General features: G+C 43.4%; 2 protein-coding genes across 15 annotated transcripts in view; both read right to left on the bottom strand.

Moving 5' to 3' along the window:
* The window catches only part of STRIP2 (striatin interacting protein 2), a 48,120-nt gene extending 36,875 nt beyond the window's left edge, over nt 1-11,245 (bottom strand). For 3 of the 4 annotated variants that reach the window (XM_045495607.1, XM_045495608.1, XM_045495610.1), the window contains exons 1-5: nt 11,071-11,228; nt 4,867-4,936; nt 1,575-1,649; nt 995-1,133; nt 455-589 (exon numbers count right to left, since the gene is read on the bottom strand). In XM_045495607.1, the coding sequence (XP_045351563.1) occupies nt 455-589; nt 995-1,133; nt 1,575-1,649; nt 4,867-4,936; nt 11,071-11,156 (505 nt within the window). In that variant the 5' untranslated portion in view covers nt 11,157-11,228. Of the gene's footprint in view, nt 1-454; nt 590-994; nt 1,134-1,574; nt 1,650-4,866; nt 4,937-11,070 lie in introns of all 4 variants that reach the window. The other variant, XM_045495609.1, reaches the window with a different exon arrangement.
* Nucleotides 11,246-15,795: 4,550 nt separating this feature from the next.
* Nucleotides 15,796-26,713, bottom strand: part of AHCYL2 (adenosylhomocysteinase like 2) — a 170,522-nt gene continuing 159,604 nt past the window's right edge. For all 11 annotated transcript variants that reach the window (XM_045495596.1, XM_045495597.1, XM_045495598.1 and 8 more), the window contains 5 exons: nt 22,862-22,960; nt 21,104-21,172; nt 20,923-21,001; nt 19,302-19,422; nt 15,796-18,895 (listed from right to left, as the gene is read on the bottom strand). In XM_045495596.1, the coding sequence (XP_045351552.1) occupies nt 18,889-18,895; nt 19,302-19,422; nt 20,923-21,001; nt 21,104-21,172; nt 22,862-22,960 (375 nt within the window). In that variant the 3' untranslated portion in view covers nt 15,796-18,888. The remainder of the gene's footprint in view (nt 18,896-19,301; nt 19,423-20,922; nt 21,002-21,103; nt 21,173-22,861; nt 22,961-26,713) is intronic.

The raw sequence follows: 26,713 nt of genomic DNA, 5'->3' as shown, positions 1-26,713 counted from the left end.
GCTTGAACCTTCTAAATGCAAATAAGAAATAATGCAGAGGGTCCACCATCTGTGACTCTGAGGTACTCCACTGCCTCCCCTCAGCGGAAGCCTGCGCCATAGCTGATGAAAGAAGCCTCCATGCTCGGCTGGTGGTGCATCATCAACTCTAGCCACACTGATTCGCTTGCTAAATCTCCACATGTGATCACAGCCCACATGAAGAAATAAACAACCCTATAAGAAATCTTGGCATGCCCGGTAAGATAAAGGCCAATTCCAAGGGATCCAAGTACCCACCACCATCTCCTTAACCTCCTCATAAGCACCAGATTACTTCTAGCACTTGATAAGATCTGTCTTTGAGAGGCAGGGAACTTGCTTTTTCAGCCTGGCTTGCCTCACCCTAGTCCTGATAACAACATTTCTCTCCCTGGTTTTCAGCCATTTCAAGCTGGCAAAGGTGGTCACTTGCCTTGGGCCAGGTAGAGAACAGCCCGGGCCACCTTCAGTCGCCGTTCCCTACTGACCACCTCCAGTCGGTCTAGGAGTCCCATCACATAGGCCTTCTGAGCATCTTCCTCCAATTCCAGCCACTCCTTGCCCTGCACTGGGGACAGAAAACCATACAGATCCAGTGTCAGCTTCTGCTTCCCCTTCCTGGAAAGGCTCCTGATAGCATATCCATCTCTGATCCCAGCCCCCAACAAATTCTTCTCTCCAAAAGCTTTCCTTATTTAGCTGAGAAGATTCCACTAAGAGATTGGCAAAGTAAAGGACCCAAAAAGTTCTGGCTGAACCCACTCTGCAGCCTTATCTTCCTTCATATTCCCTCTATTCTCCACACACAGTCTATTCCATCCTATCTCTGCCTTTTCAAGGAATGCTCTCTCTCTCCCTACCTATCCAATTCCTATTCATCATTATGGGTTCAATACTAAATTACCTCTTTTCCACTAATGCTCCAGCCAGCTCTGTCCCCCAGGAAACTTTTTACTTCTCTTATGATACTTACCATTTTTCCTCTTGGCCTCAGTTTTGTGATGTACACACCTCCACTCTGCCACTGGACTATAATCTCTTTGAAGATACTGCAAATTCACCTTCACCCCTGCCCCCTGCATCTCCGGCACAAAAAAGTACTCACCACACATCTGTTGAATTGCAAATTGAATTCACTGACCAAGTAAGGAAATGGAGGTCTGAGAGGATTGCAGTGTGGGCACATGAAATATTATTAGATGTTATTAGGAGTGAGGCAGAGTTGGAGGCAGGGATTGAATGTCAAGGTCAAGGACTACACTAGGCACAGGGTTTTACCAGGTAGCAGGGTACCTGCCCAGTCCCCATCCCTCGGCTCTCTGGGCCCTTTACATCAGTGAAAGGGACCCAGCTCAGGCTTCTCTTGCTTCCATCCATGGCCTCCCCAATTGAGATATAGGAAACTCTGTGTCCCGTATGAAAGGAGGAATAGAGAAATTATATGGTTATGGAGAGGATGAAGAAGGGTCATACTTTGTTTTGGGCTTTTCTAGATCAGGCTGGGATATCATGGAGGGAAAACCAGGTTTCTATTAATAAGAATCTGGGATCACCTTGAGTCTTGAAATCTTCTTCAAAGCACCTCCTGTTAGTGGTAAATTCCAGGTTTTCAGTGTAGCTATATAATTCTGTGGCAGAAAAGATAGGACAGAGTCACAAACATTCGGCAGACCCTTATAAAAGGGGCCTGAGGTGGAGAGGGTGGCATGAAAGAGCTAAAGCTTCCAACACATTCCTGCGTCCAATTCAATCCAGAGCCAACTTCCTCCCTTTCGGAGCAGTTAAAAATAGCCACTTGTGTCCCTGGGTGATTAAACCATCAAACCTGTCCTCCTCCTGCCAGCTGGCTGCTATAGCAAAGAAGGCAGTCTTCAACACTTGGTGAGGGCCAGGAGGGTTGGAGCAGAGAGGGCTAAATGTCATCACTCCTGCTTCTTAGGGCTGCAGCCCCTTCTGCTTGTCAACCCAGACTGAGGCTATCCTGTCTCTAGGGAAGAGAAGGGCAACACAGTGCCTGAAATTTAGAGGCAAGCTCCTTGCGCTATTCAAGGAGCCAGAGCAAAGGCTGGAGAGTATGTGTTAGATGGCACTTTGGGGTTAAAGCCAGTTCATTCTCTCCCTACTGAGATTCCTCAAAGGGTACAGAAGTTTAGTTTCCTGCCCAAGGCCACGCAGGTAGAGACAGCATCAAACCACTTAGAAGTAGCTACTGTCGCCAAAGGGCTGCTTATGCCCAAGGAAATCTAACTTTATTAACAATAGCCTCTGAATACAAAATGCAGAGAGCCTGACAAATAAAAATGCCGTCTCCTACACACACACTCTGGGACATTATACCAGTACCTTCATCTTACAGAGGATGAAGAATTGAGGCTGAGAAGTCAATAGGTGACAGAACAGATTTCCTCAAAATTCTGTGGCCTGAGATCCTTGCTGGAAATTTAACTAGGTCACAGATAATTCACAAAGAGAAATTCACGTATGTTCTCGGTCTAATGGTTGAGAAACACCTTATCTGGGAAGCAGGGCTTTTGAGTCCTGAGTTCCAGAATCCTGGACTGACCAGAAGCAAATTCCAGCCCTGACTCTGATATTCTTCAGTGCTCAGTGGGTAGTGGGCATAGATGTTTTTAAAGAGCGCAGCATAAACCCAGTCAGAAAAGGGAGCAAGGCTGTTAGGTACTAAACTTTTTGTTTATTTTTAAATTTTGGATTGTGAACGTTCATATACAGATATAGAATACATACAAGATACCTTTGTGTCTTCTACCCAGATTAAACAAATGTTTATAACTGTCATATTTGCTTCCGACATCTAAAGCCCCCCTCTCCTCCCATTCTATCTTATTCCCCTCTCTAGAGATAACCATTTTAATGAAATTGGTATGTATGCTTCACATGCCTATTTTTCTACTTTTACTACACACATATATACCTGTAAACAACATGATATGTTCTGTTTTGAAAGTTTTTATCCAAACAGGTATTATATGTATTATTATTTTTTTTTTTTTTAATTTTTTTTTTTCAACGTTTATTTATTTTTGGGACAGAGAGAGACAGAGCATGAACGGGGGAGGGGCAGAGAAAGAGGGAGACACAGAATCGGAAACAGGCTCCAGGCTCTGAGCCATCAGCCCAGGGCCCGACGCGGGGCTCGAACTCACGGACCGCGAGATCGTGACCTGGCTGAAGTCGGACGCTTAACCGACTGCGCCACCCAGGCGCCCCTGTATTATTTTTTTTTAAATCACTATTTAGTATATTTTTCAATAGTTTTTTACATGACAGTGTGATGAACACATCTGTTTACTTAACTGACACTGTTCTCAATCAAGTGTGCAACTGGACTTCCCAGAAACATCTTTTAGGTTTGTGTGTTTAAGCTGTTTTCTGGATGCATGTGTAAGTTATTTTGTCACTGTTTCTTTCCCCACTCAACAATGTGCTTTTAATTTATTGATATTGATGGGGCCCCTGGGTGGCTCTGTCGGTTGAGCGTCTGACTTCGGCTCAGGTCATGATCTCACAGCTTGTGAGTTTAAGCCCCACGTTGGGCGCTGTGTTGACAGCTCAGAGCCTGGAGTCTGCTTCAGTATGTGTCTTCTCTCTCTCTGCCCCTCCCTTGCTCATGCTCTGTCTTTCTCTCTCTCAAGAATAAAACATTAAAATTTTTTTTTAATTTATTGATATCAAAACATATTGACATAGATCAACTATTTTAACATCTATGCAGTAACCTACTATATTGATATGCTACAGTTCATCCATTCCCCTAAGTTGTTTTAAATGTTTTCACAATGGCTACAATAAACATCTTCATATGTGTTTTCTTGTGCCCAAGTGTTCTTTAAAAGGTGCATCTAGAATCACTGGGTCATAAGACGTGTGCATTTTCAACTTTGCTAGATATGACCAAAGTGCTTTCCAATTTTATGCTCTACTCTCTCATGCCAGTCAGTGTATAAAAGTACTCATTTCTCTGCACCCTCACCAACTTCAGGCTTTTAAGTTTTGCAATCTGATGAATGTGAAATATCTCATTATTTTAATTTGCTTTTCCTCATTTACTAATGTAGTTGAACATCGTTTCATATATTTATTGACCATATGGTTTTCTATTCTCTGAATTCCTATTCATATTCTTTGACTACTTGTCTTTTCCTCTCTTCTCTCTCGATACACACACATACACATGCATACATATATGAAATATATTTATATATATTATTAGGAATGCTCATCCTTTGTCAGTTATTAAACTCAGCTATTTCTGTCACTCATCACAAAATTTATTCCCTGTGCTTATTCACAAGAACTTCTTTAAAATTGCTTGTCTCTTTTCTCTGAAAAAGCATGTCTCAAAGTGTCACTTCCATGTGACAGAATATTTAATTTTCACACCATCTCCACCCAAAGCTCGTTTATTAATAACTGGTATTAATAGCACGTGTAACGTGGAGGCTCTTAATGTGAGGGGATCACACTTAGCCTAAGCTAAAAATTCAGAGAGACAGAAAGGGAGAGGGTGGCAGAAAGGGGGCATGCATGCAAAGATACAAGAAACAAGAGGAGTGGGGAAAAGACAGAAAGAAAAAGGATTTGAGAGTGCACCAAAAGAGAATAAAGAAGGGTAAGCAGAAAAGAGTGATAGAATGAAAGTAGAGAATACTGTAGCCAAAGGAGAAATCACAGGAAGAAATGTAAAAGCAAAGATATTTACTGCTGGAGGTTGGAGACAGACGGCAATGTGGAAAACAGATAAGCTGCCAGGAGAGATCACAGACCCAGGCCCTCTCTTCGTGGCCATCCTTCCCCTCTCCACAGCCCATCTCTACCTCGTACCTGACAACTCTGCTGCGTGCCCATCTGCATCTCCATACTCAAATTCCAGAGTGGGGCAGTCCACAGAGCCCTGTAATGGAGAAGTCTTTGCAGTAACTTGGGAAGAGAGATGAAAAAGGAAATTATACTCTCATTTAATCTTCTTCCTCTCCTGAAGTCCAACATTAGATCAGGGAGGCAGCGAGGAGAGTCCCTTCTGGGCCTCTAATCCAAGAAGTACCCTCCTCCAAGCCAAAATACGAGGCTCAGTGCAGGGCGGGGCTGAAGATTCCTACATAGAATCAGAAACTCTGAGTAAAGGGCTAGGATCGTGAACAGATATGAAAACTATGAAATCTGTGCCTGTATCTGACCTACATAAACACAGAGCAGAAGAGCATCTAGCTGATCTCTAGAAAAATGAGATGGACAAAAACAAAAGAGGTGAGCTGGATTCTAATTTTAGCCCACTGTCATTAGCCCACTGTATGATTTTGGCAGATCTCGTTCTTTGGATCATAGTTCCTCATTTATAAAAGGAGGTCCCTCAGCTGTATGTTCCACAACTTCAGGATTTTCAAATAAGGTAGTATTTCTACTCCATGTTATATTAAAGCTAGATTTCATATGCTGCTGTAGGTATAGTGTTATAATCCTATATAAAAAATATTTTAATGTAATCCCATACCCTAACCTCTCTAAGCACTTTGGAATATTTCCTACCAGTATACATTAATATATATAAGTTAAAATTTTTTGAATCTCAAAAAAAATATTATTTTGAATCTCATCCATCACATATGGCAATCTTAAACAAGTTACTTAATCTCCCTGTGCCTCAGTGTGGTATAAAAAATGTATTTGGTTTTTGCCCTCGGTTCCAGGCACAGAGCTCCTAAATCCTCCTAAAACCTCCTGATAGGAGTGTCTATAATTTAAAAGCCCCTGTCAACAATATAAGAGTTTATGCTAGTGAGGTGATTGTTTCAAAGGAAGGTCTGGCCCCACCTCCAGAGAGGGGAGGAGGCTGAAGATTAAGTTCAACTACTGACCAATGGTTTAATCAACCAACTGAGCCAGCCCCTATGCCAATGGTTTAAACAACCATGCCTAGGTAACGAAACCCCATGTTAAAGCCCTGAAACAATGGGGTTTGGGCACACCAAAGTGCTAGGAGGGTGATACCCAGAGGGCGTGGAAGCTCTGCACCATCCTACCCCCACATCTTGTCTTTGCCTCTCCTCATTCTTGAATTGCATCCTTTATATTAAAATTGTAATCATAAGCAGAGCAGTTTTGTTTTTTTTTTTTTAATTCTGTGAGTCATTGTTGCAAATTATGGAATCAGGAGAGGGCAGCGGGTGGGTTGGGTGGGGGTGGTCATGGAACTTCTGAGTTTGCAGTTGGCCAGGTATAGTGCTTGTAGCCCAGGGGCCCCAGGTGTGGCTGGCATCTGAAGTAGGGACAGTCTTACGGAACCGAGCCTTTAACTTGTGAGGTTTGTGCTAACTACAGATAGTATCAGAACTGAACTGGTGTCAGGGAATTATTGGAAAATGACATGCTCAGTTTTCTCATCTGTAAAATGAGGATAATTCATAGGGTCATTATAAGCACTAGATGAATTAATAGAGGAAAAAGCACTTAGCACACTACCTAGCACTTGGTAGCACTATGTAGGTGGTTATACTACTTAGGATTTTATTTACTGTACTTACAATATTAATATTATATTATTAGGCATTTATATATTACATATATAAATAATATATAACATATAATAATATAATATTATATTAAAAGGCATTTTCTCATATTATGACTATCATTTTAAACAGCTAAGTGTACAGCAAAGTGGGCAGATAACTAACCAGTTTACTTAACCAGTTCTCTATTGTTTTTTTTTTTTAATTTTTTTTTTTTTAATGTTCATTTATTTTTGAGACAGACAGAGCAAGAACAGGGGAGGGTCAGAGAGAGGGAGACACAGAATCCGAAGCAGGCTCCAGGCTCTGAGCTGTTACCACAGAGCCCGACATGGGGCTTGAACTCACAGACCATGAGATCATGACCTGAGCGGAAGTTGGAGGCTCAACTGACTGAGCCACCCAGGTGCCCCAACCAGTTCTCTATTGTTGATCATATAAGTTGTTTTTAATTTTTCTTTACTATAAACATAAAGTTGTAATACACCTATAAATTTTTTCATATTTAGGATCTTTCCTAAGGATAGATTCGTTTTTCGTTTTCCAAAACCAATTTACACTGCCAACAATGCAAATCATGTTTAAATCCATTATCGCAAATATTTCCAAATACTTCTGGGTTACAGAAACCAGTCAAAAAAAAAAGGTGGAGGGTGGGAATGACATTAGGTAGTTGAGGTTTTATTCTGATTAACAGAGACTTAAAAACCTTTTTAAAATATATATTTCAAAAAAGAACAGTTTAATATTCCAAAATGTGGACACAATTTTAGAATAAAAGAGTTATTAAAAGTAATGCTTTTCGGGGGCACCTGGGTGGCGCAGTCGGTTAAGCGTCCGACTTCAGCCAGGTCACGATCTCGCGGTCCGTGAGTTCGAGCCCCACGTCAGGCTCTGGGCTGATGGCTCGGAGCCTGGAGCCTGTTTCCGATTCTGTGTCTCCCTCTCTCTCTGCCCCTCCCCCGTTCATGCTCTGTCTCTCTCTGTCCCAAAAATAAATAAACGTTGAAAAAAAATTAAAAAAAAAAAAAAAAAAAAAAGTAATGCTTTTCGAAGTTTTTTGCTTGTAAATCAAAGCATAAATAAATTTTACATGTTCCAACACATGCACAAAACCAGAACAAAAGTTTTTAAAAATAATACCATTACTATGTGATTTAGATTTTATTATTCTATTTCTTTTAAAAAATGTTGGTCTCAACTCACAGTTTGAAAAATACTGTTTTAAATTGCATACATCCTGCGGTGGGGCCCAGGGCCAGCATCCCAATGACAAGATGTTGCATGTCCCCTGCTATGATGTGATAAGAAGGGCAGTCACCACTCTGGTCTTCCACCTGAAAGCCCAAAACCTTGCCTTACGTCAGACAGACTCTGGATGAGGTTCACTGAGAAATTCTCACAGCCCAGAGGAGGTTCAGAAGAACTGCTATGGGTGAGGCGGGGGGCTGGCCAGGCCAGACCAGGCCTGAGAAGAACTCCCAAGGAACAGAGCCTTGCATGAGTCAATGGACCAGTGCTGCTTCCATGGTTTGGCTAAGGCACTGTGGAAACCTGAAAGGCTGGCATCAGGGGAAACTGAGCGAGGGGTACAGGAACCCTCTATACCACCTCTGCAACTTTTCTATAAACCTAAAATCCCTCCAAAGTAAAAAGTTTAGTCTAAATAAATACATAAATCACATACATCCTTATTTTATTTATTTATTTAGTAAGCTCTTCACCCAACATGTGGCTTAAACTCATGACTCTGAGATCAAGATTTGCATGTTCTACCAACAGAGCTTGCCAGATGCCCCAAATTGAACACACTCTTTAAATGTATTGCATTGAACTACATTTTGTGAAAAACTTAACTTCAGTGCCCTGAATTTTCCTCCTCTTGCCACAAACCAGTAAAATTTTGTCAAGGAATTTGGGAACCAATTAAACCAGGGAATCTGGCTGAAAGAGGCCTGAGGTGACTCATTTGGTTAAGAGCTTTTTCTTTTAAATTTTTAAAAATATTTATTTATTATTTATTTTGAGAGAGAGCTTGGGCACAGGTGGGGAGGGACAGAGAGAGAGGGAGAGGGGCAGAGAGAGGGACAGAATCCCAAGCAGGCTCCTTTCTGTCAGTGTAGAGGCTGGGCTCAATCTCTCAAACCATGAGATCATGACATGAGTGGATATCAAGAGTCAGACGCTTAACTGACTGAGCCACCCAGGCACCCCAAGAATCTTCTTATTAAGCAAACAATTATTCTCTAGCTTCCTATTTTCGTTGGGATGTTCATACACTAAACCGTTGGGAGAGGGTAGGTCAACCAGTGTCCCCTACAGGCACAGTGATGGATGAGGAGGCTCTCTTGAATTGTGCCAACAGTAATTCTCTTCCAGTAATCCTTTAGAAGCCCAAGGTGGTGGTTGGGGCGGGGGGGGGGGGGGGGGCGGATAAACCATCTCCCCCGAGGACTGTCTCTCACAGGAAAGCAAAAGGAGGGAAGGAAGGAAAGGCAGATAGTCATCTGAGTCTGGGAATGTACTGACAGGTAAAAAGCAGCTTTCCTGCTGCAGTGGAAGGTGGAGGAAAGCTAATCTTTCCAGCCAGCCTTTTGGCAGGCAATGAGCCCAGATGGAGAGGATCACTGCAGTTGTCCGTTTCCGTGCATAAAAAGTACAGCTGCAGACAACCAGGAGGTAAAACTGTGGGGCAGGTGGAAAGCTCTGAGTCTCTGGATACTGGACTCAGTGGCAAAAGGAAAGTACTATCAGAGTCCTTTCCCTGATGGGAGACTTGATAGGCAGGGAAAAGCCCTCCTACGTCAGGAGTTTTAATTCTCCCAAAGAACATATCATTCTGAAACTGATTATTTTATTTACTTGCATACTGTCTCTCCACCCTGGCTAGAATGTTTGCGCCACAGAAAAAGACCTTGTCTTGTTCACTATTGTATCCCTAGCACCTAAACAGTGCTGGGCACGTAGAAAGGACTCAATAATTTTTGAAATAATGAATGGCCCACCCTCTTCTCCCCCCCAAAAAAAAAAAAAAAAACATTTAAGCAAAACTAATGTCGCCTTGGGGGAAGGAGGTACAGGGTGTTCTAAAAGGCCAGATTCATAGTGAGGCAGGGAGGGAGATGATGTGGACAGAACCCCCATCTAGCCAGACAGCAGAGCTGAGCTCTGTCTCTGAAAGGGGGTGTGATTTTGGACTAGTCTTTTCATCTCCACTTCTCTCTTTTAAAAAATGGGAGGGATTCCTACTTTTCTGTATCAAAATGAAAAACCTACATGAAATCCCTCTGGAAACTGCGAGGTACTATTCAAATGGTAAACCGACTGGGACAAGAAAGACCTGGCTTCTCCAGGTCTGGCCCTATGAGCTACTATGTACTGACCAATTACATGGCCTGTGCCTGCACTGAATTAAACATCTGACATTCAATTATCTCATTTGACTTTATCTCAACCTTCTGAGGTAGGTAGCATTAACCTCATTTACAGAAGAAGGAACTGGAGCTCAGAGAGGCTTGGCAATTTGCCAAAAGTCACACAGAGAGTAAGTGATAGGGCTAGGATTCAAAACCTGGTCTGGATGACCCCAAAGCTCGGTGCTCCTGGCCACTACGCCAGATGCGTGATCTTGGGCAAGTGACTTCTGTCTCTTACTTCTGGAAGAGAAAAGGCTAAAGCAGATGATCTCTACAGTCCCTTTCACACCTGACGTTTTGGGGTCTATCCTCCTGATCCCCACTCAGATCCAATTCTACTCTTGGCTAGTTAATGGACACTGGCTGCATGAGGCAGTGGGAGACTAATAATTCACTCCTTTCATCCTCCCAGTTAGGATTCCTTTTCAGAAGACGAGGAGGTAGCCCAAACATTCATATTCCTATCTGTGGGTTTGTATCCTGAGCAGTTCCATCCACTCCCTCCGGTACAGCCCCGGCCTGAAGCCTCTCGTTGACCCTTACGGGTAGGGATCCTGATGTCCGTGGAAGGCACTCCCTAAACAGCCTGCCAACCCACGGGGGAAGGGGCCGCGCAGAAGTCACTCGGCACATCTGGATGTGCTCGCTGGCCCAGGGGCGGGAGCGCGGCTGTCCCCCACGCCGGCCCGTCTCCACTGCGGCGGAGCTCTGGCCCCTCACCCCTTCAGGCCAGTCGCTGAACCTCTCCGCGCCCGTTTCTTCCCGTAAATCTAAAACACGAATCCCCACTTCAAAGGGCTGCAGAGACTAAGTGCGATAAATATTTGAAAAGTATCAGGTATGGTCTCGATCGCGCTACATCTTCGCGTCCCCGGAGGAGAGGCCAGAAGGCTAAGAAGCCCCCGACCAGGAGACAGGCAGAGAGGGGTCAGGGGCTGCAAAGCCCAGGCTGCGGCAGACTCCGCAGACGCCCGCTCCGAGGGGCGGCCCCGAACGCGCCGGGAGCTCCGGAAGAGCAGGGGGACCGGGCCGAATCACCTCAGCCACGGCTTCCCGCCCGCGGGCGTCTCCCGGCCCCAACTGAAGCTCTCCGGGCTTCTCACCTCCGACTCCCGCCGCTGGCTTCTGAACGCTTCCCGGCCCTTGGGTGCCGTCTGCTTCCCTTTGCCGCCGCCGTTGCCGTTGCCATTGGTGGACGCGCTTCCGGCCCCGGGCGCCGCGGGGTCCTCCATGCCACCCTACTCAGCGGCTACCTCAGCCCCTCCGCGATCTCTGCCCGGGGCGACCCCGCCGCCGCGCGCTGGGATCCAGGCTCCGCCCTCTCCACAGCTATTGGCTGCGGCCGCGCTCCGCAGCCCCGCCCCGCATCGCGATTGGCTGTTCGGCCGTTCCGAGCGGGACTAGGAGGAGGTGGGGGGGGGGGCTCATTTACGGGACGTCCCCCCTCCTATCTTTTTTAAGTCCTGCCGCGTTGCTGGTAGCATTAGGCTCGGGGGTAGGCTCTCGGCATTACTTCCCGAATTCTGGGCCTAGAGGTTTGGCGGGTTATCTTTTTGCTTCTCGCTCAGCACTCACCCGCTCCCAAATAGCGACCTTTTCGGGGAGCTCTAGTCTCCGCCTCCTGCTCCACTGCAGTCTCGGTTTCCCCATTACCACAGATGTCCTATCCTAGCTCCCGCATGACGCCCCTAGTCCCGATTCAATCGCAGGGGAGGCATGGCACCGCCGGGTGGTCAGGCACACCGAAGGCAAGGAGAGATTCGCCCTCTCAGATTTCTCGAGAACTTATCCCGCCTGGAGTGAGGGCTCGACTGGGAGATGGTGGGTTGAGGGGTGGGATGGGGCATTTTCACTTCAGTGAAATCGCTGGTGCCCTTCAGGGCTGCTTCTCGTCATCTGCCTTTCTCTTGTGAAGTAGGGCACCTTCCTCAAGTGTGAGCTAGGGAGAAACGTTGAATGGAGAGCAAACCCTCATATGCTCCCTAGCACTTTCCTTCCTTCCTCTAAGATCCCTCCTGAGGGCTTGATACAAAGGAAGCTCTCTGGTCAGCCAATTTATCTAAAACGCTGTTGACAGTAAATAGTCCCCAAAAAGCAGCCTGAGGGGAATGGGTGGGATCAAAAGGATAGGATCGAGGGAATTGTTGAACTGCCACTTTGTTCTAGGCCTTGTACTTGAAACTTTCCAGATATCTTATGCTACTTCTGACAGGTTGTTTCCACTAATCCTGTATTACTGTTGAGAAAACCAGGACTCAGAGATTGCTCCTCGCAGTTCCCAAGGTGTTCCATCGTGTCTAAGTGTATTTGCTGTTCTTTCTGGAAAAAACTTTCTGCTCTTCTTCTTGGCTAGCTTCTATTGTTCCATAAAGATTCTATTTCATTATTACCTCCTCTTCCAGAAAGCCATCCTTTTGACCGTTCTCAACCCCCTCCGGCTGGGTGGGTGTCATGCCAAGTCTGCTTGGATTCAAAACTCTTCTATTTTCTTTCTTTTTAATTTTTTTTATGTCTTTATTTTATTTTGAGAGAGAGACAGAGTGCGAGTGGGGGGAGGAGCAGAGGGAGAGGGAGACACAGAATCTGAAACAGGCTGCAGGCTCTGAGCTGTCAGCACAGAGCCGGACGGCGGGGTTCGAACTCACAAACTGTGAAGTCATGACCTGAGCCGAAGTCGAATGCTTAGCCAACTGAGCCACCCAGGCGCCCCTCTTATATTTTCTACTATATCCCCAAAGTAAGAGGCTCAAAGGAATGACTGCTCCCCCTTCCTGTATCTTATGGACAGCTCTGTCCCTTTCTTAACCGTATGTCTCCCTCAGAATTTACTCTGCTAGTCGGTAGGTGATGGATGAAGGCAGAGTTGAGAGCGAGAACTCCTTGGAGCTTTCTCAGTTACTTTCTCTTCTGTCCCCAACATCTCCTTACTGTACTCGTGTACTGTACTTCCCTTTCCTCTCCCATTCCCACCTCTTCCCCCCAACGTGGATAGAAGTTTCTTGAGAGTAGGGCCAAGTTGTGTTCATTTCGTATACCTCATATATGTACGTTTAACACAAGATTTCTGTAATAGGGACTGAAAAACTTGTGGTGGGGAGCTGTTCCATGCATTGTAGGATGTTTAGCAGAATCCCTGGCCTCTCCATAGTAGATGCCTGTAGTACCCTCCCCCAAGTCGTGACAACCAAAAGTGTCTCCAGATATGGCAAAAATGTTTCCTGAGGGGCGATATCTTCTGCAGTTGAGACCTACTGGCTTAACAGAATTGAAATGACCCGAATTTCCAAGAAAGGTCATGGCTCGAGGCCTCACCTATTTGATTTTGGAATTTTCTTTTTGGGTATAATTTGTTAAACTCTAAAAGAGTCACACTCTGCTTTAAAATTCACAACCCACGCCTAGCTCATCACTGCTGCAGTGTGGTAAACCCGCCACTGCACAACCCATTAGGGTTTCTTAATAAAAGAATTAATTATTCTATCTTCCTACTCCCAATTCCTGTCCTCCTAAGCAGTCAGAGTTCTAGGATTGATAGGCCCAGAGCTTCATCGTCTCTTTTGTGAGCTTAGTCAATCATCAGGATCCCCAGTCAGTGGTGGCCAGTTTTGAGGCTTTCTTCCTTTTCCAGAGTATACCGTGGGCGAAAGAACAAAGCCTCAAGCTGGCTTCAATAGGGAGGACTGAGGATATCTCTCAAGTCCTCTCTGGCCTCTATGCAAAGCTAATTGCTAAGCCTAGAGCTCCATCTGGCTTCACTTTCAGAGAAGGGGTTTGAAAAACGGGTGTTATGGAGATTGCAAAGGATCAACACAAGAGACCTCAATCCATTATCTTCTCTACACCCTGTGGAATGGGAGATAGTGAAGATCGGACATCTGTCTGCTCATTATAGTCCCACTTTCAGAACTGGTCATAAGGAAGAAGGTATCTGGAAACAACTCCTGGAAGAAGTTGACAAGAAACCATGGATGAACTGAAAACTTTGAAATTATAGGCCATGGACTTGGTACACACTGAACTTCTTTTAGCTTATTTGTCAGCAAAGATGTGCTAGCCGTCAATACCATTGACCACGGAGGCATCCATACATACACCTGAGGGCTGATCAGTCAGGGGCTGGTCTACAAGTTTTTCTGTCTTGCAGAGATGGCTCCCGCGCTGAATTATTTTTAAATCAACACTACCACTTTTCCTTGTTCCCAAACTCAGGCATTTGGGGGCTCCTGGCAGAGGTATAAATAGGTATAATTACAAGGACTGAACATATTCCTTTCCCCATGTAAGCATGGAGGTCAGATACTTGACTAAATAGACAGCACCTGTTATAGAACTTAAAAATAAGATTTAGAGGGGTGCCTGGGTGGCTCAGTCAGTTAAGCATCCGACTTCGGCTCAGGTCACAATCCCATGGTTCGTGGGTTCGAGCCCTGTGTCTGGCTCTGTGCTAACAGCTCAGAACCTGGAGCCTGCTTTGGATTCTGTGTCCCTCTCTCTCTGGCCCTCCCCCTGCTCACGCTCTGTCTCTCTCTCAAAAATAAACAAACACTTAAAAAAACATAAGGTGCAGAAAGTCTTACAGTATCTAATTTTTTAGGGCATTGGGCAGCCGGAATGATGCGGTAGAAAAAAGACAGAATATCTTCCTCTCCTATCAATGCTGCACATGTAGGTGTAATGAGGCAACAGGGGATTTAGGACCCTTAGACTGAGATAAGAAACTGATGTTTGTGTAGCACAGTGTGTGCCAGATTTTTAAGCAGCATTTTAAAAATTAAATCCGATCTTTAAGTCCTTACCCCAGGAGACAAAGCATTACCCATTTCAAAGGCAAGAAAACCAAGGCTCTGAGTCATTATATAATATTGGTCAAATTATATAACTTGTAAATGGAAGAGCTAGTCAAGTGAGCCTGACTTAAGAAGTCCAGTCTCTTTCCACAGGACCACAGGCTAGAGAAATTGCACAGCAGTGCATAGTCAGGGCTTACCCTGTGAGTCTGAAACTAAGACCCAGGCACCCATGCTCCCATCTTTCACAGAAGAGGAGCCAAGCCCTGCTGTAGGGGGGTGAAACCTGCCAGTGGCTCATAGGTTTCATTGCTGGCCCCTGCATTCTCCTTCGCAACTGGAGTGGCACCAGCTTTAAGCCATTACCAACTACCCAAACTGTTTTAGCCCTTAGTTTAGGTAAACACAAGTCAAAGTAGCAGAAGATTCTAAGAGGGAAGAAAACATCTTGCATACAGGAAGAACTAGTTTAATTTGTCAACTAAGAGAGGTGGCTATTAGAAAACTGGCTCAAAAATGGCCACTCTACTGGTAGTTGAGGAAGAAGAGGAAGTTGGATTCGCCCTTTAGTTTCCGATTTAGTCAGGCAAAAGCTGATCTGGAAACAAATCTCTGTCAGAGTAATTTATTTCTTCCCTTTGGTTGGATGTAGTCAAGTTCTGGGTGTCAGGACCCTTTAATCCCAAACCATGGATGCTGGCATCTTGTGTTGTCCAGCTAAGGGCAGAACACAGAGGGCTTGGGGGACCTAGAACCACACTCTAGTTTCTCTATACTTTTCAACCCCCCGGGGGTGATGGTTCTGAGAAAGCAGGTTCTTTACACACATAGCAGGGGGTGGGTTGGGGGAAAGATATTAGTGGAATGGCCTACCGTGGAATAAGGGACCCAAGGCTAAGGCCATTCAAATATGCTATTGGTAACCACTTCAACTTTTCACATCTTTGCCCTGCAGTAGGCTCTCCAGCCTGTTGCCAAGAAACATCACTCATCTCTTGAATTCCTAGTTCACAGAAGCAAGCAATACTCTCAAGATAAGAATCCATTTTAAGAATATTTTATTTATCTTTTGAGATTACATAGTCATTATTGCTGATCTAATACAATCACTTAGACATAAAGATTTCCAAGATCCTCTCAGAAACGGTGATCCTTAGAGGTTTTATTTCCTTTCAGTAAGATGACAATGAGAACTAGATGATTATATATATAATATATATATATTATATATATATAGTTTAGTTTATTCTCTACATATAATTTGCTGGTGTTGCCTATTTTCTTTCCATAATTTCCTTTATTAAAAAAGCTTAATGCAACAATGCATTTTGATTTCTTTTTTTTAAAACCATGACAAAGTTAATTTTGAGAAAACCACAGGAGCAGCAATTTCAGATCTGTTCAGAGAAAAGCCAAGCAGCAAAAAAGCTTTGCAGGAGTATGTGGCCATGGGGAGCCGTGCTCATATGGGAGGGTAGGTTGAGGAGGTAGGAGGGCAGACAGAAGGTAGACCAGATACCTTTTTTCTTTTTTTAACGAGGAAAACAAAAAACAAAAAACAAAAAACAAAAACCCTGAATTTCCATTAAGAAGGCAAATGAGACCTTGAAAACTAGCAGAAATTCATTGCAGAAAAAATGCTAAGTATCTCCACCAGCCAGGGCCATATACAAACAGATAATTCGTCTTCTTTCCTATGCTTCCAGATACCTGAATGCATCTAAGGTGAGAGCTTGAGGGAAGAAGACACATTTTGTTCTCTGATTCCAAGGGTAGAGGGAATAATGACCAAATTCCAACACTAAGGTAGAACCCAAATACTCAGGAGGCCTGGGCCTCTTTCTTCTTAATGGTTGATGACATGGGGTCCCTAGAGAGAAAGGAAAGGGGGTCATCTGAAACTCAGAGGCAAATATCTCACCATGGGCAGCAACACTGGCAATCAAACTTAGAGGCCCAAAGGTGGCTCCTTTTTTATTTGGAATGGGTCTCTTCACTATAACAAGGCAGGGTGTGCTCTGTCAGGATCAGTACCTAAGTAATACTGCTCCCTAGAGAACTCGGCTTTACTGAGAAACAGCAAGTTATGGTTTTTGGCTTATGAACATAACAGGTTAGAGTCCAGATATCTACCTAATGGAATCTGCCCTTGGTAAAAGTTACAAAGACCTGTATCCAGTTAACTAATACAAAAGAGATGCAATTAATACAAAACTCAGAACTGGGTAGGCAAAAGGAAGAACTGAGAGGTCTAGTAGAATTTTCAGCATTTACAATCTTCCTCATGAAAGAATATAGCCATATATGTGGCACTTTTCCGGTATGTGCTAAGACATAAAGCCTCTGAGGAACCAGACTCTCTAGGCTGAGACTGCATACTATTTAATGAAGCAAACAGCCATTTATCCAAAGGCCACCTCTCTACCTCCAAAAGGAAGGTCACTTCCAGACTAGCTCTGAAAGTATATATGAACACCAGGGGAAGTTGAACAAAGTGGAGGTAGGTGAGGAGAATCAGGGTGGGAAGGTTATAGTGATCCTGGGTGGTCTGGTGGTGTTTCCTTGAGTTACCTTGGTCTTGAGACTATGAGGCAGACCAGGGTAGGAAAAAAAAAAGGTGGGGGGGGGGGGAAACAAACCAACAAACATGAGAGTGTTAAAGAAAGTTGTCAGGTGGGGAAAGGGACTCATTTCATTCAAGATTTCTAGGGCCACTCCAGACTTTAACTCTTAGAACAAGTCTGGTCCCAGTGAAACCCTTAAGACCAACATGTCAGTCTCCAAAAGGTATCCAACTCTTACGTGGGACATGAAATTTCAGGCTGCTTGCATTACTAGTTTTTTGTAATGTTGGAGTTACTCAAGAAACTACCTCTGAATTATAGAGTCTTAAGATGGAAGAGGCAAGAACATAAAAATATATCCCAGCAGAGAAGAAAAACCACAGACTAAATCGTAGAGACATCAGATCCCAGTTTCATCAATGGCAATGGCCAAAGAAATGAAATGTCTGATGAAGTTGAAACTAGTCAAGTAGCTTTAATCATTTGGACACAGTTACAGTGTCACCTCTGTATAGCTTACCCAGTTTAGCTGCAGAGCCCTTCCCAGGAGACAAATAAATACATTCTGCTTCTTTAGAGTGACAAGCTGTGGGCGTGAGTGACCTGTCCCACTTCCAGAGCCCTACACCCCCCAGATCCATTGGAAAGTTCATCTTTCCTTGCTCAGTTTCAAAAGCAGTTTTAGGCAGTAAGAGGAAATTTCAGGAAGCAGAGTTTCTCTCCTTTTCTGAGACAGTGCCAGTCTAGAGGGAACTTCCCGGGAAACTGTCCAGTTAAATGACAAGTAAAACTATGGGCCCCACGGGGGCTAGCCCCCACTTCCTGAGCAGGGGTTAGCTGGGTTAGAAAGATGGCAAGACAAATATCTGACAAACACCAGAGCTGCAGAGGAAATAATGGAGGCACATCCCTCTTGGACCCAGAAAGTGTTAAAATAGACATGACTATTCAAGGAAGAAAGGAGTCCTGGGTAAGGAAGAAGACTCCAAGTTAGCACAGGCATAGCTAAGTTTTTGGTGTAGCTTGCCAAAGCCATAACATATACTCCTTCCTTCCCAGTCATTCTATAAAGAAGGCAGTGATAGTGATGGTCAAGGCTGGGAACTTAGGCCATGTTGACTTGGTAGCTTCCAAAAGGCCTAACCTAGGGAAGGGCCAAAGCTGAGAAAGGCAGCTGCAGGAAATTTATTCTAAAAAACCCAGGGAACAAGGAGTCTGGAATCCCTGGACTAACTCCTGAACCTGGACAAGAGACATATGACCATTGCTGAGGATTCCAAGTCAACGGGGAATGATGCAAAAAATGCACTGGGAAGGATTACCCCATTTCTTTCCTTCCTCAGCCTGTCCCTTGTGGCTCTCAACAGCCTCCCGGGCAGTAACCACACTTTGGGCCAAGGCAACAGGCACAGGATTCTAGGTTTTAATAAATAAATAACCTAACATATAGGGTGAGCACGGCGAGCAGCTGATTGGAGAAGCAGCTTGCTGGGTTCTTTCCTGTATAGGAGTGGAGAAAAGACTTGGAGTTCTATTCCTTAAAACTTCTTCTGGCTTGAATTACAGGAACTTAATACCTAGAGGGAGAAAGAAAGATGAGACTATGATGTTATCAGCTTATGAGGATGCTGGGACATGAAGAGCCCACCTAAAGGTACAGCAGGTAGACAGGGACTTTTCTGGAGTGGATGGTGAGGGTAAATACTTGTGGTGCTTTTTCACATCACTGAAAATGCCCAGTATTTCTCTATAAAGAGGTAAAAATAATATTAAGATGAAATGGAGAAAGGCAAATTCAGAAAAGGGAACACTATTTAATGTCTGGAGAAAGCCTCAAAGAGTCCTTTGGGGGTGGTACTGAGGGGGGAGTGGGTTTATTTTTCTGGGTTCATGTAAATGTAGTAAAAGTTGTAAAGACCAATTTCAGTGCAGAAAGCTCTTTACTACCCAGGTTTCCCTGTTTTCTGGGGGGGCCCAAGGCACCTGTAGTAATTAGGCTTGAAAGGCCCATTCTTGTTGAGTCCCAGATACTTGGCCTGTTCATCTGTCAGCTCCGTCAGGTGGGCATCAAAGGTGGGCAGGTGTAGGCTCGCCACATACTCATCTGGAACAGACCACAGAAGCCCTGGTATAAACGTTCATGCCTCTTGTCTGGCTGTGCTCGCCAGGCTAGGCCTTAAAAAGTTGGGAGACACCTTCTAATTCTCGGAGCTGAAAGAAAAATGTTCAACTTTGGCTCACCGGCCCAGAATTCTAAAGAGTAGTTGCTTGAGCTTCAAGCCCAGTGTTTTTCAAAACCGTAACACTTCTTTCTTACCAGCTGTTTCATCCTTGAATCTTTCCTTCTCCCCAGAAAGGTAAGGGAGACATGAAAGAAGCAATAGTTCTTAGGGTCTAAAAGAAAGGATGGGATAGCAAGGGAATAAAAGATGGGAAACTCTGTACTTTGGGCGACTCAGAAAAACTAACACCCGAGGAAACTGGAAAGGAATGTCTAAGAATGATACTACACTGTTTGCTTTGCTTTTAGTATCCTTAGTTATGGACTCTGTCTATATTCTATTGCCTGAATACATATTATTCAGAATTTTATGTCATTTTTCTAACTATTTGTTTGGTCTTCCTAACTTCATTATATATTCAGCCAAAATATAGTCTGTTCTATTTCTTTTATATCCTTCCAAAGGATATATTAAAGGGAAAATATGTCAACTTCTAACAGTTGCTATGCATCAAGTGCTAAAGCAAAACAAAACCAGAAGCTGATTTATTCCCTGATCTTTGCCTCAGGAGTTTGTAAACACACTGTATCAGTTCAGGTGCTTGAGGCGGGTTCTTTAAATTTTCAAGAGTTTAATGTTTCCCTTGTATGAAACACCCACATGACTAGTCTTAACAGAAGCTATTCAGTCTTTCCTTTGGCCCTGACAATGAGGCCAGAGTTAGAAGATGTAGTATGAAAAGTCTTCTCAGTCTGAGGAAAGTCTGGAAGGGGCTATGCAGCAGCCTAGAATTGGAATAAGTCAGATGTCACAAGGTGGAAGATGAGTCCTCTTTCTTAGGGGAAGATTTTTTTCTCCTTTGAGATTCTTGCATATTAGATACTTTAAGAGAAGGGGCGCCTGGGTGGCTCAGTCGGTTGAGCGTCCGACTTCGGCTCAGGTCATGATCTCGCGGTCCGTGAGTTTGAGCCCCGCGTCAGGCTCTGGGCTGATGGCTCAGAGCCTGGAGCCTGCTTCCGATTCTGTGTCTCCCTCTCTCTCTGCCCCTCCCCCGTTCATGCTCTGTCTCTCTCTGTCTCAAAAATAAATAAATGTTAAAAAAAAAAAAAAAAAAAAAAAGATACTTTAAGAGAAAAAAATCCTTAAAATTCACAGGTAGGCAAACCAAATCATAGCAAAATGTAATGACTTCACTAGGACAACTCATGTGGAAATGTGATAAATCAATCAGTAATGAAACCTAGGAATCCTAGCTCCTACTTTAGAAGGCACAGATATCTTCCCCACCCCCTTTCCATAAGAAATTTAGTGCCCCAAACTTCATTTAGCCTCTCACTCTGAACTACTTGGGAACGGACAGGGATGGAAGAGCGCATGCTTACCCATTTTCTTGGGCAACAGGTAGACATCCTGCTTATAGCGACCCTCAGGAGCATTGTAAAGCTCTATCAAGGCAAGAGCCTAGAAAAGCAGAGAGATGGATGCTGATGTGCCATATCAAGTGAAACCCTGATGGTCTGATGACCCATTCCAGCCCACTGCTTTCCGCTCTGATGGCCCTACCTGAGTAGTGGCGGTGATTGACAGCACAAATGTAGGCACTGTGGAGCAGCTTAGGTTCAGCAGACGGCCCTGGAGAGAAGGGTTAAGACACAGATGAGTTACGACAAAGTCTCTAGCCTTTGAGGAGCGAAGGACGCGCACAACTGCAATTTTCCAAATACTTCCAACTAACATGGCTGGACAAAAAGTAGGTGTTCGATACATAGAAATGAATTGGTCGACATTTAAGTGGAATTAAAAACTTCTGGAAAATTTGATGAAGGTAATGGATAAAAGATCTCTGGGATTATGTAAAAAGGAATAGAGACGGTCACGTGATACTGAGGCTTATGCCAAGGAAGGGCATGCTTCTCTTGAATTTCATACTTTCTGCAACAGAATATCCTCCTTCAGAGGCATTGGCATTCTTTTGAAAGACTGTTGTAAGCAAGGATGTAGTCAAGTCCAGGGGCAACCTCTCCAGGTTGTGAGGGGAGGTATCTTTGGACTTAGTAAGCTGTGATGATTTCTGTGCTTCTTCTGCAGTTTGGTTCTCCTGAATGCAAGGGTATTCTTGTATTTCTAGTGATTGATTCAGAGAATACAAGGGCTGGAGGCTACTGGAGATTGCTATCCTTTCCTATTTTGTTTCCTAGGAAGCTTGACCACCTTTTTTTTTTTTTTTTTTTTTGCTGAAACATAGTAGCCAAAAACCATGGTGCTTGCTTTTGTCACCAAAATCACTAGATGGGACCTCCCAGGGCAACTAGAAATAAGTCACCAGACAGCTGGCTGATATAAAAGCAATTAATGAATATTTAACAACCTGCTCATCCCTTCCCTGCACAAGCTCCTTTCTCGTGAAGGAGTAATCCAGTCCCTTTACAGATGCCCTAAAGTATGTGAGAAGGTGAGATAAGGTGGAAAAAGGTAAAGAGAACAGTAAGGGTACTCCAGCATAAATTTAAGGGTCCCTCCGTGAAGATGGTATATCTTTTACATCTTCATATTCAGTTTCCTTAATTTTAAAAAAAGGAAGGAAAACTGACAGAAAATCAAACCTCAAGAAACGTATTCTTATCGTTCTTGTTATTTTGGTATCTTTCTCTGAAGAAGAGAAACTGTCAAGGGAAGAACAGCGGGCATCGATATTGCCGTCAGGAATCTAAGACTAGGGAAGAGGAGCTTTCAAGAAAGGAAAAGTAGCCAAACATTGACACGGAAGGCTAAGTGGGATGAAAGTGAAGAGTAAGTCTGAGCCAGAAGAAGTCAGGACAGGGAAATATTAATCATACGACCAATAGACAGCTGGGTGCCTACTACACATCTGGTTCAACTCAGAGGAATGTCACTCAAAAACATGATCTAAACTCAAAGACTCTCCTAGAGCTTGCCTACAACAGTCTTAGGTACAGTCAGGAATATCTGCTTTGTGCTTACTGATTAAGCCGTCCCGCAAATGACACTATCTCTTTGTAGGCATCGCTCAAAGTGGCATTGGCTCTATCTGCTAATTCTTCCACAGTAAGAGTCATTATCTGACTCTACCTGTAGATTGACGCAGAGAGACAGGATAATTGCGGAAAAGCAAGGAACCAAAATAGTTTCTTAATTGCCGAATGAAAAGACCTTTCACAATCAGATGTAAAATCCACTGGTAAAGTAGTTAAGCTTGTGCTCAAAAGGAGCTGAAAATGAGAGAACATGTGGAGGGGGGGACCTGGATATTGCAGTCTTTCCTGTCAGGCGTGAATTTCTCTTACCAGTCTTAGGTCTTACCTCTGCCAGCAATACTATCCTCTTGCCATCAGGCCATATTACATGGTCAACTTGGGATCTCACTCGCTCCCAGGTCAGTTCTGGTGTCCGCAGACTCGCCTGGAACACACACAGCAAGGACATCATCGGCCACGACTTGTCCCACTTTATGGAAAGATGTTGAAGGGAGCCATTTCACATAGCAAGTTGAAAGGAGCAACCAACATGCCAGATGGAGAATACCTTTCCCAGGTTGGTTAGGACTGTTCCATTTCAAGGTATTTAATCTTAGGCCCAGCCAGGGAGGGATCACTCAGGATGTCATTCCACAACATATACTGTATGCCCACTCTCTGCTGAGCACAGTAAAAGGTGCTATGGGAAATACAAAAGAAACCAAAGACATGGTTTCTGCCTTCAAAAAGCTCATACTTTAGGTGGGGACACAAAACGATGCATACGTGAGGAGGAAAAAGCCTCTAAAATTACTTATAAAGCAACATGCAAACAAGTGCAAATTGATACAAAGCAAACTGAATACACAAATGCTGAAGAGAAACAGAAAAAAGGAGGGTCGGAGCTAAGTGAGATTTGTTAGAGAAGGCTGGTTGTCCTAAATATAGCATGCTGGGGCCCGAAGTTCTGCCTTCACATCCTCATATCCCAGGTTCCACCTTCTCAATGATGGTGGTTCACCTTAAAGTTACAGAAGCTTTGTGACCTAAGTGCAAATGTGAGGTAGCCTTTAGAGAAATGCTTAATGGTAGAGTAAAGCTCCCAACAGCTCACCCTCCTTCCATTTCTGTATATTGTGTATTCGGAGAACAAGAGAAGAAATGTTAAGTTTATTAACAGCAGCAATCAAATAAATAACAGTCACAGGGTTTAGACTTAAGACAACAACTTCCTTCTTCCAATAGGCCATTCCTAAAATAGAAAGGGAGTCCATATTCTAAAACCACCCTTTGGCTCAGCTGGTAAAATTAAGAAGATCTGCCAAACAGTAGTTTTCAGACAAACAGAGAAACACTTCAGTTATACAATACTCATTTGCTGGGTACATTCTACATTCTAGGCGATGTAGTAAATGACACTATTATAGACAAGACTGTGGGCTCCTCTGCTAGATTGTGAGCTATTTATGGGCAGGGACTATATCATCTTTTAATTACCAATCTAGTGGGAAAGACAAACATAATTCTGTTTCAGTATATTCGGGACTGTATTAATGAATAAATGTACCATTTATTAAGTACATGGAAAACAAAATGTCTTGAAATACCAAGTTTCATAATTTGGTTCAACAGAAAGAGCAATTTGGTAGTAGCTAACAAAATTTTATATGTACCTAATCTCTGACCAATCAGTTTCACCTTTAGGGCTCTATAGAAACACTTGCTCAAGTTCATAGATATAAGTGCCAAGAATGTTCAATCCAGTATTATCTGTATTAGCAAAAAATTTAATTTAACAAAGGAATAGCTAAGTAAATCTGGATAATTTCATACAATGGAATATTATGCAAATATTATATAAAAAAGTAGATCTATATGTGTTAACATGAAAACCACTCATTATTGTTAAGTGACAACACAGAGTTGCAGAACAATATACTATAACCTCAATTTTGTAAATGTTTTACTTCTTAAACATATTTATGTTGCTTGAATTTTTAAAACAAGCAACTATTGGGGCACCTGGGTGGCTCAGTCAGTTAAGTGACTCAAGTCCAACTCTTGATTTTGGCTGAGGTCATGATCTTAGAGGCGTGAGATCAAGCCCTACATCTGGCTCCATGCTGAGTGTGGAGTCTGCTTAAGATTTTCTGTCTCTGTCTCTGTCTCTGTCTCTGTCTCTCTCTGTCCCTCTCCCCCACTTATGCTCTTGCTCGCTCTCTCTCTCTCTCTCTCTCTCAAATTAAAAAAAAGGAAGGATTACTTTACAGTTAGAATTAATTTTTTAAATAAATAAACACTGTAAATAGAGTTAAAAAGAATTTAAGCAAACAGACCACTTTGGGAAGTTAAGGATATACAAAGTAAATCCATTAGCCTTTAGAAATAACAACATAGAAGGCAAGAGACAAAAGATACTCCTTGGTAACACGGGCATTTTTTTGTTGAGATGTTGGAACTTTAAAGTATTTTAGGTTCTTAGTGTCTCACAGTCATAATTTTCCAGAGGACAAGCAATCTTGGATGGGCAGTAAAGAGGTGACACCATGATAAAAGGAGTCTCCTGTCTTAGGATATGGTGGAATCAAGGAAGAGACACTTCTTATGAACATCATAAAATGATCAATGCTTTGTTGAGGCAGTGTGCTGGAGCACTGGAATGGCTATGGTGCAAGAAAAAGACCTGAGGGTCAGTTTAAAACAGGGTTCAAAGAGACACTAAGTTAAATGATCTCTAACACTGCCCGGGCAGCTCCAACAACCTAGTAAGTTTATCTGACAGTGACAGTCCTTGAAAGAAGGATTTCCTATGGCCAGCATAGTTTTATATGAATTTCTCTTAAAGGCATCAAATTGTCTTTTCTGTTGATTTACAGTCATTTAGCAACCTACCAGGAAAAAGGTTCCTTACAGAGACTATGTTCCCAAACAAGGTGTATATCTCACTGTGAATGACCATGCTTGCACAAACTGGTATTATGTGATTTTGGATAGTACACATCAGTTTTTTTAGGGAAACAACTGTGGTTCCAGTGCTGCAAAAATAGCAAGTCTCAGGTTCTAATTCTTTTGCTGGTGGAAACTTTTAAAGCATGTGTACATAATGGTTTAGCCACTTGAAGTGTGAAGGTTACAGTCATAAAGGTCATCTATGTGATGTATATGGGTAAGGAGGTCTGTTTTCAAGAGAAAAGGAAACACATAAAAGAAAGACATGGCCAAAAGGCAGCTAGGAGTGCAATCCAGTCACAGGTTCCCTAAGTTTTCACAGCATTAATATACAGGAAAAAAAATGCAGTTTTCTAAATGTCCAACTCTTTTGATGAGCTATTCCTTCCAAGAAACACAGCAGTCAACATCTCTAGGTTAGGTAAAACTATAAATTCCTACAAACAAAACAAAACAAAACAAAACAAAAAACACTTACATTTTTGATTGCTAAAAATATCTGGGTAAAATTTACTGAATCATTCTCCTTTGCAGTTTCACTGAGATTACTTATAGAGATTCTCCTCTTTTTTCCACTCTCTGCACCCAAGCCATTTAGCAAGTCCCACTGGTCCTACGTTCACAATATATTACCTTCATTGCTTACCCATGTCATCTGAGCTCCCACTTTCTCTCATAACTGGAAATACTGAAAGAGCCTCTATTGTCCCTACCACTACTCAAGCTCCAGAAGTGTTTTCTTTAAATTTTTTTTTTTACATTTATTTATTTTTGAGAGACAGAGAGAGACAGAGCGTGGGCAGGGGAGGGGCAGACAGAGAGGGAGACACAGAATCAGAAGCAGGCTCCAGGCTCCGAGCTGTCAGCCCAGAGCCCGACGCAGGGCTCGAACCCATGAACCGTGAGATCATGACCTGAGCCGAAGTTGGATGCTTAACCGACTGAGCCATCCAGGCGCCCCAGAAGTGTTTTCTTTATACCACAGTCAGAGTATTCTGTTAAAACAAGTCATATTTTTTTCAGTTACCTGGTTAAAACTTTCCAATTGGAATGCTTCCACCCCCACCTTTTTTTTTTAAGTAATCTTTACGTCTAACATGGGGCTTGAACTCACAACCCCAAGATCAAGACTCACACGCTCTACTGACGGAGCCAGCTAGGTGCCGCTGGAATGGCTTCCAATGGCTTCCACTATACCCAGAATAAAATCTGAGGTCCTTATTGTGGCCTACAAAGGCCTACATAACCC

Source organism: Leopardus geoffroyi, chromosome A2 (genome assembly GCF_018350155.1).
Source record: "Leopardus geoffroyi isolate Oge1 chromosome A2, O.geoffroyi_Oge1_pat1.0, whole genome shotgun sequence".
NCBI classification, from domain to species: Eukaryota; Metazoa; Chordata; class Mammalia; order Carnivora; family Felidae; genus Leopardus; species Leopardus geoffroyi.
This window is presented reverse-complemented; position numbering and strand designations above follow the sequence as displayed.